We start from the raw sequence: 10,541 nt of genomic DNA on the forward strand, positions 1-10,541 counted from the left end.
ACACAGAAAATCCCAAAAGAATAAATATGAAAATTCCTAGACTTATGAAGTTGCTATGAACATTATGCACAGGTTTTTTCTGCAGACAATGAAGCTACTTAGATGTTTCACCAATGGGAATATATAAACAAGCAGATGGAAAGATTTTCAACACCTCCAGCCTTCAGGGGAATGCAAATTAAGAGCACAATAAGAGATTACTACACATCTATTAGGACAGCCAAATTAAAAAAAAAAAAGACTATATGAATTGCTGGTGAGGATATAGATAAACTGATTCTCTCACACATTGCCAGTGTAAATGTGAAATGTTACAGCCCCTCTGGAGAATAGTCTGACACATACCATATGACGGTATACCTATTACCCAATGGACACTTACCACAGATAAATGAAAATGAATGTCTGTAGAAAAAAACCTGTGCACAATGTTCATAGCAACTTCATAGTTTCTCAAACCTAGAAACAACTGATATACCTTTCACAGATAAACACGTTAGCATTGAAAAGGAAGGCGCTATTGATGCAGGGAGCAATGTGGGCGCATGGGAAGGTCATGCCAGCCTCAAAGGTATTAGTGTATTTCTATTACATTCCTGAGATGTCAAGGTTACAGAACTGGAGAACAGAGTAGTGACTGCCGAAAGTTAGAGATGGAAGGGGAATAGGCTACCGTGTGTGGAGAGAGAGAAGCCTTCTGGGCGCTCCACAAAGAGTTTCTTGCTCAAGCAAATGGGACGTTTCTCCAAACCAGAGAATAAATGGTTTGGAGACAACTGTATAAACAAAACAAAACAAAACAAAAAAGAAATACAAGGCCCATATGCCATTTTCCTGGCCCGGCTGACCCTCCGTTGGGGTAGTTCTCGGCTGGGGCATTGCTTCTCCAACGGATACTTGTTATTTTCAGGGTCATTAAAATAACTAGCGATTGATAATAGACAGATGCGCAGAACTCACAGACAACTCCCTGAGTTTCTGGAAGACCCGGCCACTGGAGCTACTTGCAGAAGCTCTCCTGGAGCCCGGCAGCTCCTATGGTGGGACTAATCGTCCTTGAAAGCTTCAGTCTGCGGGTGCTGGGAACAGATTTGGCCTGAGAGTTCCTCTCCTGGTCAGCTTCCTAAGGGGCAGGACCTAAGCCAGAGATGGGGAAGCTTGGAGCGGATTTGAAAAGGGAGGGCTGTGATATAAGAGGAGGGGAAGGAATGTTTGGGTGCAATGAAGATGAGATGATCGGCAAAATTTATGAAGCAAGTAATAGCCGCAACCTGCGTATCCCGGGGTGTGAGGTTAAACCCCCCACCAGGGTCGCCGCCGCCGCCGCCGCCGCCGCCGCAGGACGGCACCGCGAATTGGCCACTAGGTGGCAGGAGAACTCCACAGCAGCGAATCACCTCACCTGGGACTTGGGCTTTACTCGCAGAAGCGGGATACACGGCTGAGTTTCTGGATTCCGGTAGGACAGTAAGGGTGGCAAGCGAGGCTAATGCCTCCAATCCACAGGAGAGTACAACCTCAGGAAAGCTTTTGTGTGCACACCGGCCTGCTGTGTAAGCGAATATCTTTTCCCCACTCAGGCCAGTTCGCCCCCTCGTCCCCTCCTTCGCACATCAGAGCCTGCACCCAAGGGTGGACCGCTGCTATGTAGCAGCGTCATCCAGCACCAGCCAACTTCCTCTGTGTGTTAGGACTGACCCTCCTTCCCCACTCTCCCAGATCTCCATGTTTCCAGGAGTCCGCCTCCCACCGTCTGCCCCAACCCAGCCGCTTGCAATCTGTAGGGTTCTTAGTTCAATGAAGGCTGTTTTTTTCCTTTTCCCTGCTATAAGCCTGGATAGCTTGCAGGAAACATGTTCCCATCCCAGTACCAGCGTGTTAATGAGACGCACATCTAAAACGTGGGCAAATTTCCTTTCCTCTCGGTTCATCTCCCCGTCCCCACCCGCCATGAGGCATAAAACTGACAATTGCCCTTTTGGCCCCTCTCTCCCCAGAGCTAACAATCCCACTTTTCTGCACTCCTGCACCTCATACCCTTAAAGGACATTTTCTACTGTAAATTACAACGTTGGGGCTTGGCACTAACACATGTAATTGAATTAATCTCCTTGAATCTTACATGTTCACCTATTCTATGGGAATAATCATAATGCCTACTTTGAAGGATTACTGTAAAGATTAAATCAGAGGAGGCATAAGACCCCTTCTTGACTGGGCTCACTGACTTGTGAAGTTTTCCTTTAGGATCAATGGGAAGTTCATGTTTCACCACCCACCAAAATCACTGCTGTCATTGTAAAGATGAACGGCACACTCTCCTTGGGAAATGGTTTCGTCCCTTTGGTGTTTACTATTACAGAGAGTTGTTTTGTTGTTGGTGTCTATTTACAGAGTATGGCAAAACTTGGCTTCACCACCTAGAGTAAAAATTAGAATAAAGACAAACACTTCCATGTTATGCTGAAAGTATATTTATATATATATAGATATAGATATTTACTTTTCTGTAGACAGTTTTTACAGATGAGTTATTTTAACGTTCAAAGAACAACTGATTACAGTGCTACAAAATCAGTACCAGAATGAGATGGATAGCTTCTCAATTCATTTCACAAAGCCAGCACAACTCTGATACCAAAACATAACAATTATAACACAAAACAGGAAACCACAGATCTCACTTAAAAATACAAATGCCAAAATACCAAGGAGAACAGTAGCCGATTGAAATCAATACCACATGAAAATGTACAAAGCTTTGGCAGATATGGAACCAAATGGGAAATCCAAACTTACACACATGGTACTGGAACGTAAACACTGGAACAAAATGCCCCCCTAACACTGTCAGTGGCCTCTGGCCAGGGAAACCAAATGAGTGGGATATTTGCTGCAGTTTTTAGCTGGGAGGGGGACTGCTGGTGGGGTTGCCAGGACTGTCACCGGAGTCAGAATCATTATCGCCATCACCATCATCGTTGTCATCTTCAGAGTCACCCTCTGCCAGGGCTTCAAGGTAATGGAGAGGCCAGCGCTGTGGAGTTTTCTTGTGGAGCTTGGCGAGGAGCCTCAGGACAAGCATCTTGCTGGTTTCGAGGAGTGCTCGGGGGCCCCAAAGGAGCTCGTACTCGGCTGGGTCAGTGTGGGGGATTCGTCTGTACTCAAGGTACTTCTGCCTCACAAACACTTCAGTGATGAGCTTCTTCGTGTTTCCAAAGAGACCATTCACCTCCCGGACATCCACCCCTAACCTGTACAGAAAACTGAAGATGAGATCCTCTCTGACACAATTGCCCTTCATAAAAATAAGACTCAAGACCACCATCAGGAGCCCTAGTTTGGGTTTGTCTAAATAGGAAGCCACCAAATTACCTTTAGGGTGCCCCAGCTTGTTGACGATAACGTAGGAGTGGTTTATGGTATCAATTTCCTTCAGCTGACACCCGAAGGCACACTCCAGCTTACTGTTGGCACGGTTGATAATGTCCAAGCACTCATCTTTGTATTCTCGGATGATGACTTTCACCATCTCTGAGCGCTGGATTGGCACCTTAGCTTGGTCCTTGACCAAGAGGAACTGCACCAGTGCATCTGCTCTCTCATCCAGGGGAGACAAATGCTGTGCCTCCACCTTGGGGTCATCCTGGCTGGAACCTTGAGAGAGACAGGGGACCTCAGATATGATCAAGGAATGAGGGCTACCTGGGCCTTCAGAGGCAACCAGGGCCCTGGAGGTGCTGGGCCCCTCCCAGGCACTCAGAGCCCAAGATGTGCTGGGCCCCTCCCAGCCACTCAGGACCCTGCAGGTGCTAGGGCCCTCCCAGCCATTCAGGCCATGGGAAATGCTTGGGTGCTCCCAGTCACCCAAGGCACGGAGGGGGCTCTGGACCTCCCAGGCACTCAGATTCACATTCTCCCAGGGCCTGTGACCCTGCCAGTCACGAAAGGCCAATGTATGGCCACGGCTGTCCTCTGCAGCTTCCAGATGCTTCTTCTTCCGGGTGGCTTTGCCTGAGCGACGTGGAGGCTCAACTGTCTTTGAGGCCTCTGGGGAGGTGGCAGTTGCCTCGGGGGCAGCTGCTGTAGCCATGAGGATGGTGGGCACTGCCTTAGATGCCTGCACGGCATTCACATGAGGCTGTGGAGCCCATGCACCTGCAGGCAGTCCTTCTGCACAGGCAAAGGGATCCTGCAGGGGAAATGGCAGTGACCTTGGGGCCTCTGGGGTGAGAGATGGGCCTGGGAAGGCATAAGAAGAGGCAGGCTGAAAGGGAGAGGTAGCTGGGAAGGCCCTTGAGGTGGCAGTGAAGGTCTCAGAGGTCCCAGGCACATTCCTCCAGGTGTTTGGCAGGTGTGCCCGAGGTGCTGGCACTGCCCTGGGAGCACAGAAGGTGGCAGCCAAGATCACCCGGTCCTTTGGAGGGCCCCTGCGGTCCTTGGAAGAGGTCTTACGTTCTTTAGAAGAAGAGCCCCTGTGTTCTGCAGAGGATGCCCTGGATTCTCCTGCCGGAGTCATCAGTGATTTACTGGAGCCCCGGGGAAAATTTGTCGAGGCTATGGGGGCTCCAGGTTGGGCCTGCAGGACTGCTGGCGGGCCTTGCCAGGAGGGTTGGTGCTGCAATGCAGGAAGCTCTGCTTCCGGACCCGAGGGCTGGGCCTGCTGGGTGGGTAGCTGGACTTGCAGGACTTTCTGGGAGGGTGGGGCTCCCTGAAAGGGCTGCTCCAGCTGGACAACCGAGGGAGCCTGCCTCTGGGCCTCCTGGGCAGGTATGGGCTGCCAGAAGTGAGCAGGGGCCTTTGGGGCCTGCCAGGCCACTGCCTGGGTTGGCTGCACCTCTTGGAATTCCATTGACGTTGGCAGCTCATGTGGGATTGGGGGTTGGCCTTTGGGGGCCTGCCAAATGATGGAGGGGCAGTGCACAGCCTGAGGGGCAGACACTGGGACAGACAGCGGGGCCGGCAGTACTGGCTGGGGCACCTGCGGGCCAGGGAGCGGCGCCGCGGGTACCTGCGTAGCAGGAGGGCACGTAGGCACCTGCGGCGCCGCGAGCACCTGAGGGGCCAGCAGCCGAGCCTGCGGGGCCTGCCGCAAAGGAGGTGGGGGCGGTAGGGTCTGCCAGAGAGGTGGCTGGGTGGCCATGACCTGTGGGGCAGGTCGGATAGGTGGTGGTGCATGACGGATCAGTGGTGGTGCCTGGCGGATCAGCGGTGGTGCCTGGCGGATGATAGGTGGAGCCTGGCGGATCAACGGCGGGGCCTGGCGCATCGGTGGTGGGCCAGAGCGGATAGGTGGTGGGCCAGGGCAGATGGGTGGGGGGCCCTGGCGCACCGGCGGTGGAGCCTGCCAGGCGATTGCCGGTGCCTGCCAGGTGACCTGCGTGCCCTGCCAGCTCAGAGGTGGAGGCTGCCAGCCTTGTGGTGTGGCCTGCCACCCTGGTGAGGTGGCCTGCCAGCCTGGGGGAGTTGCCAGCTGTGCAGGGGGTGCCTGTGGACCCTGGGGAACCTGCGGAGGAGCCCTTATAACCTGAGACTGGATTTGCAGGATCAGAGGTTGACCCTGCGGGGACCAAGAAGCCATAGGCTGCGCAGGTGGGGCAGCCGGCTGCACGACCGCTGCTCCTGAAGCTGCAGGTGGGGTGATTGGCGCTCTCGGACCTGGAGGAGGAATCATCAGGACACCTGGACCTGGAGGCTTGGCTATCGCGGCTGCTGAAGGTGGAGGCTGGGCCATCACGGTGGCTGGAGTCAGAGGCTGGGCCATCGTGGCTCCCGGGGCAGGAGATTGGACCATCAGGACTCCTGGAGTTAGAGGCTGGGCCACCAGGACTCCTGGAGCTGGAGGCTGGGCCATCGGTGTCCCCGGAGGGGGAGGATGCGCCATCGGTGTCCCCGGAGGGGGAGGATGCACCATCGGGGTCCCAGGAGGGGGAGGGTGGGCCATTGGGGTCCCCGGAGGGGGAGGGGGAGCCATTGGGGTGCCCGGAGGGGGAGGATGGGCCATTGGGGTACCCGGAGGGGGAGGGTGGGCCAGAGGGGCTCCGGCAGCTGAAGGATGCAACATCAGGACTCCCGGAGTCGGAGGCTGGGCTATCGTGGCTCCCGGAGGCGGGGGATGGACCACTAGCACTCCAGGAGTCGGAGGCTTGCCCATCGGGCCCCCCAGAGGGGGAGCCTGGACTATCGGGCCCCCTAGGGCTGGAGGCTGGGCGATCGGAGGCACCGGGGCGGGCAGCTGGCCCTGCGGGGCCTCCCAGGCAGGCTGGGTTGCCTGCCAAGCGGCCAATGAAGCCTGCAAGTCAATTGGAGGTGGATCCCAGGGGACTGGAGGAGCCCGGGAGGAAGCGGGCGGGGCCCGCATCAGAACCGTAGGGCGGCTATAGACAGGCGGCTTCGGGGCCTCCGCTGGAGGACTCGAATCACCCAGATTCTTACTTAGCTGCGACATGTCCCTTTGCTGACAGCTGGTGGGTCTTTTCCGTGGACAGCTGCTGGGCCTTTTCCTCCAGAGAGAAGAGAATGCCTACGTGGCTGTTGAGAGGTTCCCTCCCTGCTGAATGCTGAATAGGAAGTGAGTGCAGCTCGCTCTGCAGCTTTCCGCAGTAAGGAGGAGGGGGGAGGGGGCTCAATCCCGCCCCTTCCCCGCCCCCGACCACCACAAGTGGATATGGCAGAGGGGGCGTCTACCAGAGTCGGGCTGACACAAGCTCTCTTCTTGCTCTGTCCACACCCCTAACGCAGACCAGTCAGACTCTACATGCATGAGTTTTCACAGGGGAGTGACAGAAACAGATCCACGTTTTAGGAAAATCACTTTACTGCAGTATGTAATAGGAATAGACCACTGGAAACATGGAAGGTATCCAAGAAGGGGGGGAGATGGCGTGGTCTGAGCTCAGATGTGAGGCGGGGAATGGAGAAAGCGCATTTACGTCAGACAGGCTCAGGAGCTATAGGCAACAGCTACCTGTATCATAATTCAATATATGAGTTGAAGAAATGGGGGAGGCACATAAATCACTGTCTTGGAAAAGTGCGAAGTTACTGGGACAGTTTACTTTCTTTAGGACGCAGCAGGGGGCTCCTGGGTAGAGAAGCCGAGGAGTGTGGACTGAGCCGGATGATTGCAGGGCTGTGGCCCTGCCAGGGACAGTGCAGGTGGCTGCAGAAAGAGAGGATTTGGACTGAAACTCTGACGTCTGACTTGAATACAGGCATACTATGCATTAGAGAGAGGCAGAGAGAAGGGATTGCAAGGAGCATAAAGTAAAGAAAATAAATCATGGAAATTAAGATATGCTAGAAATTGAGGGAAGACAGCATTTTTAGTGTGAGGAAAACTGCCTGTGGAAGGACTCAATTGAGAGGACTCGAGTGGGTTTCTTAGAGTTGTTTCTCAGTTGCGGAGAAGAAAAGAAATTTTAAAAACGAAAACCGAAAGATGCTGTAGGAAATGATAGACATGAATGAACAGCTAGATCCCACATGGATATATAGAAAAAAATAGATGACAAATACCATGACAAAACTACTCATGGAAATAAAAAATCAGTTTCAGAATGAAACGAGTGATGTAACAACAGCTAAAGAAGCAACATTACTGGAACACTGTACAACTTTATGCTGAACAAGAGAATCTCTGTTTAGTTGGACGGTTTCTGGAAATAGGCAATGTACTAAATATCAAGGATGTTCAGTGTACAAGAGGTTCTTTCTAGTCTAGGGCAGGAATTCATAGTCCCAAATGCCACCAGGGGGCAGACGAGGACGATGAAGGATCTACCCTACTCCTCAGATACCCTTAGCCAGGTTGCCTAAAATATGGTAATTTATAGCTCCAAAGAAAGGCATGTACACATTCGCAGTGACATATTACCCCTTAAATAGTGAAAGAAGAACTAGGGAGTTTTGTTTCAGTGATTTATGGGCATCGAATGAATGTTGTTATTCCCCAGGAAACTTTATTTTCAAAGGCAACTGGCTTTTTCAAGGTGCATCTCTGGAGGGTGCCTAAAACTGAGGATAGTGACAAACCCTGTATATACTATGTAAGTTCTTTTTGTTTTCCTTCTTCAAAATTGCATGGATAGATGTGTTCTTACAGTAGATTTTAGCAACTTCAGTATATAATTTTTTCCTTACTTCTGGATCTTTTACCCTTTTTTCTTTAAAAGAAATTCTTTACAACTTCTGTTTAGCATATTGCCAGCATCACTCTTCTCTCTCTTTGCGGCCATTATTAAGTAATATAAGGATTACTTGAACATAAGCACTGTGATCACAACAATAGATCTGAGAATCGAGATAGCCACAAATTGACTAATGACAGAGTAGGTTTTCTGCTCTCTTAACTGTAGTTTCATATTCTGTGACTTCAGTTACTCCTGTTCAACTTCAGTCTGAAATATTATGTGGAAAATTCCAGAAACAAACCATCTATAAGTTTTAAAGTGTATGCCATTCTGAGTTGCATGAGATCTGTTCCTTTCATCTCACCTGGGACATGAGTCATCCCTTCATCCAGACTCTCCATGCCGAATGTGCAACCCACTCGTGAGTCACTGCGTAGCTGCCTCAGTCATTAGATCACAATATCATCGTACAAATAAGGTACACCATTACTGTGGGCTCAGACTATTATAGGGGTCATCGGATGTATATTCTGGGACGAAGTGGGGGCTGATGTATGTCATGCCTGTGTACATCCAGAGAGGGCTATCCACTGCTGGGCACATAGAAAACGGACACAGAAAATGGTTTATGCAGAATGGAGATCACCATGCTTTATGGTTAACAGCCCAGCTTCAGATTCACACAGGGTTTCTGAGTGTCACCGTGGTTTAGAGAGGTTGAGAGGGGGACCAAGTCTAAAGGCACAACCTCATGATCACCTACCGTCAACTCTGCCATGTGAGTGTTACTGACTATATGGGTTTGGGAAGGTTGTTGATTTTTTCAGTTTAAGACATTTCTACCCCCACTAAAGCATACTTTACCCCCTGTAATTCAAATATACAAATTCCATAAAGATTAAGTTCTACCAAGCATTTCTTTTTGTTTTTCATAAATCTGACAGGTTTAACCTTCAGTCCAGCATTCTATGTCTCATCCCACACGGTAAATGGCTATCAGTAGGACCTGATTGTTTTCACCAATGTTGGAAATCACCGAATAGCACTAACACACAATTGCAACTCCCACCAAATCCTGTTCATGAAAAGAGCCACGGTATATGCCAACAGGCACCACTGAAGCCAGAAAGAAAGGATTATGAATTATGCAGGAGAAAATAAAATGTGTAGGTGTAATTAGAAACGGAAGATAAACAACTTATACATCAGCACCTTTGCCTCTCCTTGGTAACATTCTTGAATTAACAGGGAAAAAAAAATGGAGATTAGGTTTTCAGTGATTCTGGAAGAGCTTAGTAAAGGTGGGTAAATGAAGTCCATCCTCCCTGGAAAATGCATCTGCCTATTTTAGACAAGCAGTGCTCACAAATTCAGGCTGCTTCAGGGGCTTACAATAGATACTTAAAATTTACTTATCCCTGACATCAAATATACTCGAGGAACCAAGAGACACACAGCCCTTTGTGAAAGCTGGCCACCTTGGTAGCAGCCAAACACAATAAATACTGCTTGGGGTCTAGTGGGAAATATAAACAACAACCTTCAGTAGGTCTCCTCAAATCTTGTCCTGTGAAATCTTGTAGCTTTCTGAAGCCCTTATTATTCCTACATGCATATATTTTTCCTCAACATTTTTGAGCTAAGTATTGTCAAAATTCTCTTTCCTTAAAACTTCCCTTTAAAGCTGAATAGAAAACAAAAGGAACATAAATACAAAACATAAGTGGTATGTTGGCTTTTCTCTGTTCTCTAATCAGAAAGGACCAGCTTTATAAGAGACCGAGGTTAGAGGATCCCTTGACCCCAAGAGTTTGAGACCAGCCTGGCCATGACAGCAAAATACCCATCTGTTAAAAACTGAAACAAAGCAAAAATACACACACACACACACACACACACACCAAAAAAAAAAAAAAAACAAAAAAAAAACTAAACCTTCTGAAACCAGAAAGGACTATTAATGACTTACATCCTTAACAGAAGTATAAAAAAAAAAAAATGGAAAAATTTGGGAAAGGAAGAACTAAGGATTGAGTAAGAGGAATAGGAAAATTATTGAACCAGGAGCAAATTTGAAACTTGCTTTGCTCATTCTGACCACTCCAAGTGGTCAGAAAGGACCTGTCAAGTTGAAGGATAAGATAAGCACCCAAACTGCCTATCTTTCATTTCTCTATAGTTGTTATACTTGGTGTAAATATTCATATGAAAGTAATAAAATCCGTTATGATTTTCAAAAACCCTAAAATCACGTATTTATGAAATGCCTTTTATTAAGCATTCACCATACGCCCCGTATTGTACTATATATAAGATTGCAGAGAGTAATCTGATGCAAGTCCTGTCTGCATCTATTGTCAGTCACACGGGGACACTAATCTAATCTATTGTCAGTCACAAAGGTACATT

At 49.4% G+C, this 10,541-nt stretch overlaps 1 protein-coding gene across 3 annotated transcripts; it reads right to left on the reverse strand.

Annotated features, from left to right (window-relative positions):
* Positions 1-2,456: 2,456 nt before the first annotated feature.
* On the reverse strand, positions 2,457-6,558 carry MAGEL2 (MAGE family member L2). 3 transcript variants are annotated; one of them, XM_053581986.1, is made up of 2 exons: positions 3,376-6,558; positions 3,114-3,266 (listed from the first exon to the last, which is right to left on the reverse strand). In XM_053581986.1, exons 1-2 carry the CDS (start codon positions 6,446-6,448, stop codon positions 3,250-3,252), a joined length of 3,090 nt encoding a protein of 1,029 aa, XP_053437961.1. In that variant the 5' UTR covers positions 6,449-6,558; the 3' UTR covers positions 3,114-3,249. The 3 variants fall into 3 exon arrangements, with proteins under 3 accessions (XP_053437959.1, XP_053437961.1, XP_053437962.1); XM_053581987.1 differs by having other exon boundaries at positions 3,118-3,254; XM_053581984.1 differs by having other exon boundaries at positions 2,457-6,558.
* Between the last annotated feature and the right edge of the window lie 3,983 nt (positions 6,559-10,541).

The sequence above is a fragment of the Nycticebus coucang genome, chromosome 2 (assembly GCF_027406575.1).
Source record: "Nycticebus coucang isolate mNycCou1 chromosome 2, mNycCou1.pri, whole genome shotgun sequence".
Lineage (NCBI taxonomy): Eukaryota > Metazoa > Chordata > Mammalia > Primates > Lorisidae > Nycticebus > Nycticebus coucang.

Coding starts and splice junctions, on each gene's coding strand:
- MAGEL2 (XM_053581984.1), bottom strand. CDS start 6,448: ATGTCGCAGCTAAGTAAGAATCTGGGTGATTCGAGTCCTCCAGCGGAG.